This window comes from Agelaius phoeniceus, chromosome 4 (genome assembly GCF_051311805.1).
Source record: "Agelaius phoeniceus isolate bAgePho1 chromosome 4, bAgePho1.hap1, whole genome shotgun sequence".
Taxonomy (NCBI): Eukaryota; Metazoa; Chordata; class Aves; order Passeriformes; family Icteridae; genus Agelaius; species Agelaius phoeniceus.
Window position 1 is genome coordinate 72538073 of NC_135268.1, and position 15298 is coordinate 72553370.

The following is a 15298-nucleotide window of genomic DNA, read 5'->3' on the forward strand; positions in this document are numbered from 1 at the left end:
TAATTAAGAAATGACACAAATTATTTTTTTTCTTTTAACTTAATAACTACTTGTGGTTTTTAATGTGGATTATTTTTATCTAATTACACAATATTTAAATTCATGAAGAGAAGGGGAAGAAGAAGGAGTGGTTTTTATTCTAAAGCATTTATTTTGTTTTATATACATATATTATATTTTAAGATGTTAAACTTTAAGGTTTTTACTGTGTGAAATGGATTGAGAGGTTCCCTGGAGGAACATCCACAGGTTTTGTGCTCTGTGCTTTCCACTTGGGATCACTGAGGCTCTGTAAGAAGGGACTTGTACATTAATTATAGTTCAAAGAAACTAAACTTGGCCTTCTCCCTTGAAAGCTGAATGGGAATTTTGTATTTTTTTAATGTATCCAGTCTATCCTAAAGATATTTCCAAAGAGAGCAGCAGTAGCTGTGATTCCCACCACCCAGTTCTGGTCTGATACTGAGAAAAGGAACAAAAATTCAACTTACTGTGCATTAAAAAAATGCTTGTGATGGGGAGAGAGGAATTGCAATCACTTAAGTATCTGAAGTGATATTATACACTTTTACCTAAACTACACACTTATAATTTTCATTTTTAACTTAATAACTAACTACTTGTGGCTTGCAATGTGGACTTCTTTATCTAATTACACAATGCTACTTAAATCTATGAAGAAGAAGGACCAGCTTCTGCCTTAAAATTTTTATTTTGTTATATATTCTAAAACTTTAAACTTTAGTGTTTCAACTATGTGATATTACACTTTTATTTAAACTATACACTCATCATTTTAGTTCTATCATTTAATTTTGGAACTTTTCTCCACGGCCTCAGATCAAATGCAGTGTTCTCTTGGGGGTCAGTGCTTGTTAGCCCAGAAAGTCTGAAATTCTCAGTAATTTTATCAGGTTTCTAACAGAGACCCTCGCTCATTGCTGTTCTTTATTCATTTCTCCCACTCAGATGCATCACTGTGCACGGAACAGCCACGTGCAGAAGCCATGAATTCCAGAAAACTCCCCTCAGAAGCACGGAGAGCCTTCCCTGCTGCCAAGGCCCCCAGCCAGCAGCCATCCCACATCCTGGTGGTGGATGCCACCTGCCCTGGCTGGGCCAGCACCTGCCCCATGCTCTCTGAGGCTCTGGAGAACGTCCTGGTGCTGGCCTGCGGCCTGGCAGGGCCCTGCAGGGTGCCCCTGCTCAGCCTCTACGTGGTGCAGCCCCAGCAGGAGTGTCTGCTGCCCTTCACGGTATGCCCCAGGCTGTGCTGCTGCTCAGGGGGGAAAAAATGTTAATTACTGACAGCTAAATTCCTATCTAAAAATCTGTACGTAAACTCACATCGTAAAAATCAGCCGTGCTCAGAACGATCGTTTCGCCGTGAGGTGAATTTCATGAAATTTCATGAATTTCATAAAGTTGAAAAGGAGGAGTGTCATTTTTGATCTGTCAACCTGATCAATTGGGTTTTGTGCTCTTCCTTCCTAAAACATCTGTTTTGGAGGATCTGTTGCACCTTTTGTGTGCTGCTTTGTGCTGTGCTGCTTCTCTCTCAGAACTATCACACACAGCTCCAGCTGGACAAATATTACCAATGTGTGAGAGGTTCTAGATATAGGAGGGAAAAGGTGCAGAATTAAAAAAAAAAAAAAAAAAAAAAAAAAAAAAAAAAAAAAAAAAAAAAAAAAAAAAAAAAAAATTTATATATATATGTGTGTGTGTGTGCTGAATATGCTGAATATATTACCAATATGTGAGAGGTTGTAGATATTGAAGTGGAAAGAGGCATAATTTAAAAAATATTTTTTTTTTTAATATATAATATATATATATATATTATATAATGTATATTATAAATAATATATAATATATATTATATAATATATAATACATAATATATATTTTTATATATATTTTATATATATATATATAATATATATATCTGTGCTGAATTTGAGAAACATCCAGATGATTCTGTGATTTCAGGAAAAGTCCTCTAAGACTAAATCCAATTCTAAACCCAGCACTGCCAAATCCACCACTTCAGCATGTTCCTAAGTGCCACATCCACACAGATTTTAAATACAGAGCTCTAAGTCAGTAAGAAGAAATTGCTCTCATTTAGGGCTCTGCACAGGAATAAATGTAGATGGAGAATGAGCAGGAACTCTGCAGTAATAGTTTGGGAATACAAATATGCATCTTAAAGTTCACAAGAATTTTTGAAGTCATCCTGTTAGAAATAATCACACTGAGCACTCCCATTTACACAGCATCAGTGTAAACACACAGGATTAACCCTTCCAATTCATACAGCGATGGTGGAAACATTCTGAAGAGTTTTGTCAAGTCTTCACATCTTGAGAAAAATAAAAAAGCAGAAGTCAAGAGTAAATTAGCAAATGTGATCTGCAAGAAGACTCTGGCTAGTGCTGGTGTTTGTTTGGTAGGAAAGGTTATAGATAATGTGACAAGGACAATCTTATGACTGCTGCTCCTGATCAGCTGTCTTTTTTATTTAAACAACAATTCCTCATTTTGATAGTCCCAGTTTTTAAAGACAGAGGAGCCCTTAGATCACTGGTTTGTATGTTCACATCACAGGCTATTATATTTCACTAAAGTACCCCTGTTTCATTAAAACTTCCTTCCAGAAAGCCATCTAGTTTTGATCTGAAGACAAGATGGGTAATCAAGGACTTCTCTTGATAATTTCATCCAGTGGCATTGTGAAACTTGTACCTGGTTCCAAATTTGCATTTATTTGCTTTATCCTCCAGGGATTTCTTAATATTGAAGAACATGCTTGTATTTTATCCTTTCTTCCTCTCTGTTCTGGCTGGGAAATCAAGAACAAATTATAAGTTTAACTGCAAAACATTTTTACAATGATTTTAATAATTTCCAAGCCATTCTTTGTATTCACTTTGCTGGGGTTTTTTTGGGTGCTACATTCCAATAGCAGACATCAGCTACTGTACTGAAGCTGTTCCTCAGAGCTGTGTTAGACAAATCATGAAGTCAGGAAAGCCCCAGAACTGAAAATAGAGATGGGGAGAGTACATGGGGAAGTGTCACACACACTTACCCTGGGTTTAACCTTTCTCTGTGCTTGTTTATGGTCTCTGTTCCCACTGTAGGAGAGTCCATAAAGCCTCCCTGGAAAGGGCAGGGAGGGCAAAGAAAGAGAAGCCAGAATGAAAGGAAATAACTCAGGGGGAGAGTAAATGGTGGCAAGATAAGAAATCAGCATTGGAGCATCAAAAAATTTAATGTGGCACTGAGTAAGGACTGAGCAGAGCCTTTGCAGCTTCCCACTCAGTCCCACTGACAGCCCACCCTGCAAACCAGGGCTCAGGGGTGCTTCAGTGACCCAGAGCTCCACACACTGAAGCAAACAAGTCAAATGTTCACCTGCTGCCTCTTCAGTGGGGAAGGTGACCTCTGGCAGAAGTGTCTTGTATTGCTTTGAATAAATTTGGTAGAGTTCACTCAGTATCTTTCCCGTGGCCACAATGGACCAGTTTAGCTGCTGGGTCTGTCTCAGCTCTGAGTTCTTGGTGAGGCTCAGGTGAGCTGACTTCTCTGTGACCACCAGCTTTCCTCCACATTATGAGAGGTATTTTCTGTTGTTTTACAGCAACATAAAATTATGTTGTTGCAACATTTTATGCTGTTTACCAGAGGTGACAGGTAAAGACAGGTATCTGCTAAGGAAGGCAGGAGCCTCCCTTGAAATGGAAAATGTAAACCCCCTCCCTCTGAATTATTATAAATTTGAAATTAAGGGGCTCTCAGGCAAAGATATGGGAGTAGGAATAATGGCTCATTACTAGGAAAATTAAAAATACAAATGTAATAGTACAAACAAAAAAAGAAAACAAACCACTGCCAGAGTCAGAGCAGGCCCTGCCCCCTGTGTGTCAGGGGGTGGCACAGCCCCATCCCATGGGGGCTCAGCCCTCCTGCAGTGCCAGCTGTGGCTCTGCTGGAGCAGGGATCCTGCACAAGGGGGGAGTTTTCCTCTGCAGCTCCAGGGCTGCTGGAGATGGGCCTGGGCTCCCTCTGGCCATGCAGGGCAGCAGAAGCTGCTCCTCTGGCAATGCACTGGGCAAAGGCTGCTGGGCTGTCCCAAACCTCAGATTGGATCCAGGTAGGAATGCTTGGCTCCTCCCCTGGGCGGAGCATCTCCCCATGGGATGCTGGAATTGGATCAGCCATGCAGGGACACTCACTGGCCATGGACAGAAGAGAATTGATAATTAATGGCCCATGAACAGAAGAGAATTAATAATGAATGGCCCATGAACCAAAGAGATCTCCTGGAGGGAGCACTGGCTATGGAACAGATACAGAAAACTGCCCAATGAACAGAAGAGAACTGCCCCACTTCTAACAGATAGTGATGAATACACACCCCCAGCTAAATCTTGTAACCTAAGAGCCCAGCCTTTCCTTGAACCCTGTTTTACAGCAAGTGAAAGAAAACTTTGCTCGAGTTCAGGCCTGCATTTCAGAGCTCCGCTCGCTGCCAGCTGAAGGCTGCTTCCCCCAGGGAGGGAATGGAGTGCTGCAAGCTGTGCAGGATGGATTGCAGCAGTTCAAGCAGTACAGCAGGCACACAGCAGCAGGAGGCTCCACAAATAGTTCTGTTGAGGTAAGAAAATGCTGGGAGGGGACTGGGAGCCATCCCCCATCATTGTGATTTATAAATGTGTATTTAGTGAGCATGCAGAAAAATTTAGGTATTCAGCACTCTGGATGTTACAGAGATTCACAGAAGTCCTGAAGGAAGATATCAAGTCTTCAAATCCCTCTGGACATATTCCTGTGGAAAAGGGGACCCATCTAGGGAAAGCTGTCCTGGTCCAGGATCTGACAGGTTTTGGTGGACACACTTTTGGTGGATTTTGGTGGCTGTGTTTTCAGCTCTAAATGTGTGATTTTGCATAAAGGGGAGGGAAGCTGCTACTAACACATGAGAACAGATGTGTGAATGCAGAAAGCAGAGCAAGGTTCACAGGAGGAAGTATTTTTTAAATAGTATCAACTGACATGAAAGGACAGGGAGTTATCAAGGGGAAAGGACTCACACAGGAATGTTTTCCTCTGGACAGCAGAAAATACCAGCTTCAAACAATCCTACATTTCAGACTGCCCAGGCTCAGGGTCCACCTGCCAGTCATAAAAAGCAAATTGAAATAATTGAAATTTGCCAAGTCTTTCTGCTTTGTTTAGCTCCTTAAACCCTTCCAGAGTGTGACAGAGTCACGCTGTGGTCAGGCTGAATCGAGACTCACTCCCAGTGTCTGTCCAGGAAACTTTTCTGCTGATTTTCTGCCTTTCTAGGGGCTTTAAGGTGTTTTTCCTGACCATTTGAAAGGTGATTTGTGCTTTAAAGCTGGGGTTGGAACAAACAGAGCATGCTTTGGACACAATACCTTTTTTGACACACAACAAAATCCAGGACATTTTCTAGTATACTTGAAGGAACAAGCTACATTAAAAATTAAGTTAACCCATGGTTATAGGGAGTTTTTAGCCCCCTAAGCAGTTCTTCTAGGCTAGTTCTTCTAGATTATGCAATTATTCTTCTAGTTCTTCTAGATTATGCAATTTTCTTGTACTTCTCTTTGCAAGGGGATATAAGAAACGCTGCAGGGACAGGCTTTGGTCACTGACAGGCAGGAGGGAGTTTTACCCTCACAAAAGGCCAAAAAAAGTTTCAAAAAAGGCCTCTTTCTGCTCCAGATACTTAAGTGATTGCAATTTCCTCCCCTCCCCATCACAAGCATTTTTTAATGCAGAGTAAGTTGAATTTTTGTTTCCTTTTCTCAGTATCAGACCAGAACTGGGTGGTGGGAATCACACCTACTGCTGCTCTCTTTGGAAATATCTTTAGGATAGACTGGATACATTAAAATAAAAATTAAATTCCCATTCAGCTTTCAAGGGAGAAGGCCAAGTTTAGTTTCTTTGAACTATAATTAATGTACAAGTCCCTTCTTACACACAGAGATTCAATGATCACATGTGCAAAGCACAGAGCACAAAACCAGTGAACCTCTCAATCCATTTCATATTGGCTTAAATGTGAGCCAAAACTCAAAAAAACCCAAAAAACTTATAAATCTTCTTTTGATATTTCAGCAAGATTTCTCCTCTCTCATAAATGAGACCAGTGTTACTCAACATCTTCACCTCCCAGGAGAGAATTGGGGTAGAGGCAGCTTCTTCAAGCTCTGATTTGTGTTTCAGATCACAATTCTGACCAGCCAGCCCAGCAGAGACATGGTAAAGCAGCTGGAAAAGAAGCTACAAGACATAGACCTGGTCAGCCTGAGAAAAATACAGGTCATTGAGGTAGTGAAGAGAGATTTCCTGGAGCCTGAGGATGTGGAGCAGTGTGTGCCAGCAGAGGAGCTCAGCACTGGTGAGTGGGGGGCATTTTTAGGGGAGTTATGGCTTTGGGCAGCACGACAATCCAACATCTGCCACTTCCCTTTGGGCCATTTAATGTCCCTTAGGTCACTGGGGACTGCTGTGGCTGGAGGAAATTTGTACCACAGCACTTCTTGGGGCTTGCAGAACTTAGAGAGCTCCTGTGTTGTTGGAGTCCTGGATGCTGAGAATTTTAGATTTTCTGTGCTGCCAGGCACTGACCCCCAGGAGAACACTGAATTTAACCTGAGGGCATAGAGAAAGCTTCCAAAATGAAATTATAGAACTGGGATTGTGGCTGTGGAGTTGGACTAGAAATGTGTGATATCACATGGTGGAAAACTCAGAGTTTAAGGTTTTAGAATGTAGCAATATTTATAAAGCAAGATGGAAGTTTTAAGGTGGACATTGGTTCTTCTTCTCCACCTTCTTCTCCATGGGTTTGCTGGCATTTTGTAATTGGATAAAAAAGCCCACATTGTGGACTTCAAGTGATTAGTTATTGGGTTAAAAGTGAAAATAATTTAGTTGTCCTTTCTTAATTGGATGGTTTATCCTTAAAAGACCTTGTAGAGAGAGAGATGGGGCCATTTTGTGTCTTGTTAGTGAAATGCTGCAGAGCTCACTGCTGTGAGACTGTAACATAGATAAGAACTAATAAACATCTGAGTCTGAGCATGAAATGCCCTCTCAAGTGCTTCAGTCCCAACCTTGACAGAACAAAGAAGCCCAGAACTGGCAGTGTGTTGCTTCAGCTCATGGTGTTATTTAAAATCCATGTGTGACACAGCTTCACTGAGGGGCTTAAAGAGAAAAAGGCATCGAGTTCTGGGGGTAACACACTCTGAGCATGGGGGAAAGCAGCAGCAGGAAGCAGGAACTGTATCAAAGACAAAAAAACCAGTTAATTAAGAGGCTTGGTCAGTGCCAATAACTCTTCCCAGCAATGTGCAGCCTGGGAGAGAGGATTATGTGGGGATATTTAGGTTCTGAATGAGTTAGAGACAGGATTTCTGAGCTTTTTAGATGATGTGGTTTTTCTTATCTTCTACATAGGCAGGAAGGATGAGTTCAGCTCACATCATTACAGCATGCTTCAGAAGGCCATAACATCTTTAATCACAAGGTTTTTTTAAGGAGTTCTTGACTAATAAAACACTGCACTAATAAAGGATATTTATGGTTTTGACCCAATCCTTAAATATTTTGTCTTATGGACCCATGCTACAGTGTACATGTTCTTAGCTAATCAGTTATGACACACAAACTCACAGTACTGCATTCTAATTTCTTTGTTGACCTTGGTAGCTACTTTAATTTTTTCTATATCTTAAACTCAAAAACTCTCAACTTTTTTTAACTTAGCTTAACATGCCTTTGCTTTAAACTACAAATCCAAATTCTTGCTTCTAGCACTTAAGTTTGGAAGCCTTTTCTAAAGTCTCAGCTCACATCTTGTGTTTAATTCTAAGCTTTGGCTTACAGGCCCAAAGTTCTGAGAATTCTTTGTATTTCAGATATTCCAACAACAGGATTAAAAGGGTTATTTCTGGTTTTTTACTGAGGAACAAGCAGGGTTATTTGTTTCTTGCTGTTCATTTTCTTTCATGGTTTTAGCAAATTTCTGGTCAGTTGTCACAGTAGGGAAGGCTTGGAGGGCTCAGCCCACAGAGGAGGGGATGCTCTGTGCCTCTCTGTCACAGGGCTGCTTCAGGGAATGCAAAACCCCACCCAAATTATTTCTAAATGTGGATTTTTGTGCAGCCCTTTCATCCAGTAAATGGAGTGAAAATATAAATGTGGACATAAAAGCCATTGAAATGTCAAGGGATGAAATTCTCATTTTCTGAGTGGATGAACTATTTGCTCTCTAAAAAAAGCAACAGGGGATGAATAAGTCAGATAATTGGGAAAATGAGCCCACTGGTTTATGATACCCATTGGAGCTCCCTCCTTCTGTTTCAGAAAAAAAAATCCATTTTCCTATTAAAAAATTACAGTAAAGAGCATTGAATTTGCAAGATCCAGTGTACAGGAAGTGCAAGATTGGTGCTGTGTTGAACTAGAAAATAAATATTGTGATGCAGCACTTAATCAAGAGCTTCATTTCACTGAGGATATTTCTTCCATTAGTTTCTTTAGGGGTTATTTGAATATACTTACATTTTTAATATCCAGAGCAGGATCAGGATATCCCCTCCACAGGCTCATTCCCAGGTCAGTGCAGCTGGAAAAGACTGAAAACCTCACACTGGCAAATCTTAGAACAGCTTTGAACATGCTGAGATCTCAGAATCAGAGCAAAGTGATTTAACTAAACTCTGTGGAGAGAAGGACATCTGAGGTGGGAATAATCTGGGGGAGTAACCAAGAGGATGCCTGGCATTGGGATGGACTGATCTCTGATGTAATAATAATAATAATACCGTTAGTATTACCATTATCAGCACCACTATTATCATTATTATTAATAATTTATTTTATATATTACCATTATATTGTATTATAATTACAATTATATTCTATATTATATAAGTATAATTATACTTTTATTATATTATATAGTGTTAATGTTATACAATCAATATATTGTTATTATTGTCATAATCATCACAACTATTATTATTATTAATAATAATTTATTATATATAACCATTATATTGTATTATAATTATATTGTAATTATATTTTATATTATCAATATAAGTATACTATTATCATAATTATATAATATTAATTGTATACAATCAATATATTGTTATTATTGTTATCATCATTATCATCACCACCATTATCATTATTATTAATAATTTATTATATATAACCATTATATTGTATTATACTTATATTGTAATTACATTTTATATTATAAATATAATTATACTATTATCATAATTATATAATATTAATTGTATACAATCAATATATTATTATTATTATTATTGTCATCATCATTATCATCATCACCACTATCATTATTAATATTTTATTTTATATATTAAAATTATATTATATTATAATTATATTGTAATTTTATAATGTATTATAATTATAATTTTACTATTATCATAATTATGTAATTAATTTTATACAATCAATATCTGATTATAGTTATTATAATAACTTATAATTATAATTCAAATATAATTAGATATAATAAATGATTGTGATTATATTATAATTTTATTGTATCATAAATTATCCATATAGTTATACTATTATTCTATTATAATAATGATGATGATGATGATGATGATGATGATGATGATTAGTATTAGTATTGATGTTGATGTTGTTATTATTTCTCTTCCCCTGTCCCATTACACTCCCTGAAAGCAGCTGAGCCTTGCCAGACCTTTGGCTAACAAAGGTTAATATTTGCATGTGCTGGAGATAACTGCTCCCAGCTATTTCTCTTTGATAAAAACAAACAACAAGTCCTGCAGATAAAGCACTGGTGACTCTTTATGACCCCAGCCCATCTTCTGCAATCCCAGAGCTCCTTTCTCTGCCTGGCTCTGCCCTCCAGGAAGTTTGAGACTCACTGCACAGGAGATTTTGGCACCCCAACCTGCTTTTCCTAATGAATGCAGTGAATTTCTTTGAAAATTGTCATGTCTTGTGCCAACTGCAGATGTATAAGTGATTAAATATCTATTACAGAGAAAAAATTAAGAAAACAAAAATCAGGAAAATATTTACTGAGGGAGGAACTAAAGCATTTACCAGCCCCAAAAACAAATAATTCCCTTTGTCAGCTGTGTTTTGCTGTTGGTAAAAGTTAATTACATGGATTTCCTGGTGCTTTGTCTTCTGAGCTGTCAATGCCCTCTTCAGTGCACATCCCTGAGAGAAGCCCAAGTCTAAAGTCTGTAGGAAATGCATCCAAAACAGGATCATCCTACAACAGTGAATTCTGCAGGGAAATGGGAGCAACACTCAGGGCAAGGGGCTGGAGGTGGGAACAGCTCCAAATAAAAAAAAAAGAAATAAAAGAAGTAGTAAAGAACTAAAAAAAGTAAAGGAATTAAATATCCTGGCAGCCAGTGACAGTCAGAGAGGACAAGGAAAGGTTTTTAGTGGCAAGGGCAGTGGGAAAGAAAGATCTCCTGTTTGAGTGGGAGCTGAGTTTGCTTTGCTGCAGACACACAACCAACATCATCTCTTCCTCAAGGCTGGGAGGTGGGGACAGGCAAAAAGTGTGTCCTGAAGAGTTACAGTCATTGCAGTGGTCCTGGATTATTTGCCAGCTAGAAATTATTTCATTTCTGGGTATTTTTCTTTGGGTTTGGGCTTTTTTAAATGCATAAGTGTCATTTTTGCCAAATGGCATGCATTAGAAATGAAAAGATTTCTCAGTGTAGAAGGATGCAGCACTGGTTTTTAATCCCCTTGCTGGCCTGGTAAACACAAGGGGTGGAAAAATGCTATTTCTGCTATTTATTCCTCTTCTGAGAAAGCCTTTCCACATCCTGGCTGTATGGTAAAGTTATTAGTGCTACCACACTGCACCTTCTGGGTTTACCAGTGGTTATATTGCATGCCTTATGCAATTTGCAAATGTTGGGGTTTTTTCCTTCCCTTTATTTTATTTATCCCATTTTATTTTTGTTTATCTGATGGACTTCAAGTAGCTTCTCATCTGCATGCATCTTTGAGATAGTATTTGTGGGTGGTTTGGGGTTTTTTTGGGAGGTTTATCTTGTTTATATCCTGCCTAACTCTGCTGTCCAGCCTACATTTCTCCACGCTTAAAAGTTGTTGCTACATCAAACCACATTTCTCTGCACCTCCAACCAAGGAGTCTAATAATTGCTGAAGAAATCTTTTACAATGGCTGAAAATATTGGTGCTTTTTCACCTATTTTTTTCTTTTATGCTGCAGATATGGCAATCCTGGGAATGGACATCGAGGTGCAAACTGTAGAGGACAATGTCATCAGCCTGGAGATGCTGTTTAAAACCTGGCTCCATGACCATGGCACAGAGAGGGAACAGCTCCATCTCCTCCTTCCCTCAGGAGGTTTTGGCCACGCTGCTGCACCCAAGAGCACCTTAAGTATTTCATTTTCTCTCCCCTCTGCTCCCCTTCAAGGAGCTCCTGAATCCCTCAGCTTTAAAAGCTCCCCAGGATTGTCCTATGGGCACCTTCCCTCCCATTTAGAGACCCAATGAGGTCTGTGGATAACTTGGAAAAAAAATCATCAGGCTTACAAAGCTGCTCTTTGCTGCCACAGCTGCTGAGGCTGCAATTGTTTCCATTTTGCAGCAAAAATGTGCCTGGAGGGGCATGTGAATTTACAGCCACGTGGCCAAGGTAAAAAGGAGCCTTGAGAGCTGAATAGCCCTAAAAATTGTGTTCAAAACAGAGTCTGTGCCAGAGCTGCACTTAAATAAATGCTGTTTTACAGAGAGCTGCACTTGAATAAAGGCTGTCTTGCAGAGGGACTTGGGGACAGGTTGATGCCTTGTGCCAGGCTTTAGTATTTTCTTTCCCCCAGTAGTTGCTTGAAAACATTAATTTTGAAGTGCTTTGAGCATGTCATGTGCTAAGCATTGCCCATCCCAGCGACCTAAACCATTCTCCTTCTCCCAGTGTGCCTGAAGTGTGATTTGCAGGAGAGGCTGCTGGACCCAGCCCTGCTTCTGGGGACATCTGATGGCACTGGGAGAGCAGCAGATGCCAGCTCTCCCTGGCACATGGCAGCCTGGCCATGCCCAGCTCTGCACAAACTCCGGGTGCTGAAGTGAGTGGTGCTTCTTGTCTTCCACTGGGTGACTGGGGGAGGGTGTAAGAAAAGCTCCACTTTCCTGGGGCCTGCTGACATCACCAGGAGGCTCTGGTGGTGCTGATGAGCCAAATTGTGGTGTGAAAAACCCTCAGTTCCATCACTCTTCCTCTCATGGAACAGCACAGCCCACGTGCAGACCACAGTCACACCTGGTGTCACCACAGCACCCAATGAGGGTGACACCACAGATGCCATTCCTGCTCAAGTTCTTTCACCCCAGTGAAATGTTTTATTGTAATTATTCTGCTCTCTCATTACCTAACGAGGCCACAGCAATTAACTGGATGTCAGAAACTAAGCAAAGCCTCACAGTGCTGTGATTTCACCCAAGAATTCACTTTCCTGGCAGCAGTTCAGGGCAGAGCACAGAGATGCTCTCCAGTGTCTTTATAGGAAAAAAGCAGGATAATTTCTAAGCTGTGCAGTTAATGCTGAGCACTAACATGAGCTGTATCCTGCAGGGCTCTGAAGGCTGAAGGGGTCTGTGAGTCTGTACTCTATGGGCTACCCTTCATCATCAAGCCCACAAGCTGCTGGCAGCTGGACTGGGATGAACTGGAGACAAACCAGCACAGCTTCCATGCTTTGTGTCACAGCCTCCTGGTGAGTGTGGAAAGGGCACTGGGATGGGCAGGGATGGCCAGGGAAGGGAACAGTGAGTGCACACCTTGTAGCATCTGTCAGGAAACATTTTAAAAGCTACAACCTCATCTCATGGGCCAGAATTGGACTTGTAAATCCTTCCATCTGCTGGGAAGATGCTCCAGCTCATCAGAGCTTAGGGAAGACCCTCAAACCTTCCAGAAATGAGTGTTTGGAGGTGTAAAGTGCAAATGCCAGGGTTGGAGTTAGATTTGAGACTTCAACAGTGAAAATAATTAACCAAGGCTTGGACTGTGGAGAACTGGCTGTTACTGACAAGCTGAAAACCAAAATTGGGTGGGGTTTTTTTAAGAATTGACTTGCTAAAAACAACCTAAATGCCATACTGCCCTGAGCCCTGCTGCAGACTAGTTTCCCTTCCATGATGTGTGAGTGTGCCTGCCCTGAACCCACAGTGGCAGTGCTGAAGGAAGTGGCTGTTGCTGTTGTTCACACCTGGATTTTGCCCTTTAGAAAAGGAAGTGGATGCTCTTGGCCAGGCAGGAGCCCCAGAGCACGGGACCAAACTGGAACGTGGTGGTGCACCCCTATTATGTCATTGTCCCCTCTGACTCTGCCACTCTCCTGGTGAAAGCAGTGGCCATCAGAGAGCTCCTGCTGCCATCAGCCTTCCCAGCCCTCCTGGCTGAGCACCCCGAGCGTGTCAGGGGCCCCATCGAGGTGAGTCACTCATTATCAACTCTCCTTATCACCTCAGTAGATAGCGAGAGAAGGAAATGGCTGTGACAATGTCTAGTGACATTGTGTGATGTTGCACTCCAGAACTCCTTCCCAGCACACAGCTTTCTCCATGGACAGCAAATACCTGTCCTTGGGAGCAATGTTGGTGTCTGTTGGTGGGAAGAGGCCTTGTGAAGCAGAGTTGAGGGTGACAGTGCCCAGAAAGGGAGTTGCAGCTTGTTGGCTGATTCTGGGCATGGGAAAGGATAGGACTGCATCCTGCAAGGGGATGTTTAATTCCATTAAGATCTGTCTGGAGATGCCTCTTGTTCTATACACAGTTTGCAGCACAGCCAAAAATCCCTTCACCTTTCACTGCAGGGTGGGTGGTTTGGAGTGTCTGCAACACTGTCCCTGAAAAAGAAACCAAAAAAACCACAAACATGCAAACCCCACAGCTTCCACCTGTCACATCCTGTAGCAAACTCAAGTTCTCTCTTTCAAGCAGAGTGCCCTGAACAACTTGGAAGTGGAAGTTGCTTACAACCCCTTGCACCAGAAGAGCAACCTCTACAAATACCTGAAGAGCTCCTTGTACAAACCTCCCCACCGGCAGCAGCCCCAGCCCCGGGAGCAGCGCCCGGAGCGCCACCAGCCCAGGCAGGTGAGTCCTGTGTGTGAGCAGCCTGCATGGGCTCTGATGTCCCCTCCTGGCCAGATTCCAGCAGATTGTGCCCTCCTGGCCAGCTTCCTGCAGGAATTCCCAGCAAGGTGAGGCACAGCCAGCACCTCCCCACACAAGGATTTGTGTTTTGTCCCTGTCTTGCAGCCTCAGAGCAGAGCCAAAGCTGCAGTGGCTCCCCTGCTGATGGCTCCCTCTCCCCTCCAAACGTTCAGACCAGCAGCAGCAGCAGCCAGGAGAGGCTCCTGTGAGGGCTCCCTGCTCCCCAAGGAGTACGAGGAGTTCCTGCAGTGAGCAGCAGGAGCTGCCCCTGGGCAGCCACAGCTCCTGGCTCAGCAGCTGGCCGGATGTGGTCAGGCAAGACACCGAGCTTGGCCTTGGGCAGGCAGGCACTTCCCATCGTTTGTTCCTCCTTGTTGTTGTTTCACGTTGTGTTCGTCACCCAGCCAGTTCTGCAGGAAGTTTGCTGCTCAGGGACCCTCTGTCCAGAGCTCCAGCTGGCCCCTGCAGCAGCAGCAGCACCACGTATTTCCTGTTCTTGCCAGCACACGTCACCAGCCTGCCTCAAATTTGCGTTTGTGAGACTGGGCCAGCACAGGCCACAAATCACAGATTGCTGTCAGTGGCAGCAGAAGAGCTGCAGGCAGGGCAGGCAGGAAATCAGACAAGGCAGGCAGTTGTGCTGAGCTGCCCTCATCCCACAGCAGCAGGTGCAGTGGGGTGGTTAAACAGGAATGAAACAGGGCTCTTGGATTTAATCCTAAGGCCTGGAGTTCTGCTCTCCAGATGATTCAGTTGCTTTCAAGACTGGCCTTGCTGTCCAACACCCCAGCTCCTGAAGGGGGTTGGAGCAAATGCCCAGCCAGAGCAATTCCAGAGAATTCCTGCCCAGATGCCAGCCTGTTTTTCAGTGTAGGGTAGGTGTGAGCCAGGGGCAGCTTGACCAAGCCAAGGTGGGGTGGTCTCACTGAGCCCCTAAAGCCAAGCACCAGCAGAGTTTGTGTTCTACTTACCTGGTTCTGAAAAGCTGTTCCAAAATAAAGTTTCCTCCATG

The 15298-nt window shown here is 42.2% G+C and overlaps 1 protein-coding gene across 1 annotated transcript; it reads left to right on the forward strand.

Annotated features, from left to right (window-relative positions):
* Positions 1-1007: 1007 nt before the first annotated feature.
* M1AP (meiosis 1 associated protein) lies at positions 1008-15195 on the forward strand. Its single transcript, XM_054633725.2, has 9 exons — positions 1008-1256; positions 4481-4663; positions 6265-6439; positions 11333-11506; positions 12044-12194; positions 12701-12842; positions 13356-13562; positions 14071-14226; positions 14392-15195. The coding sequence occupies exons 1-9, from the start codon at positions 1008-1010 to the stop codon at positions 14536-14538; spliced, it is 1584 nt and encodes a 527-aa protein (XP_054489700.2). The 3' UTR covers positions 14539-15195.
* The last annotated feature ends 103 nt before the right edge of the window (positions 15196-15298 follow it).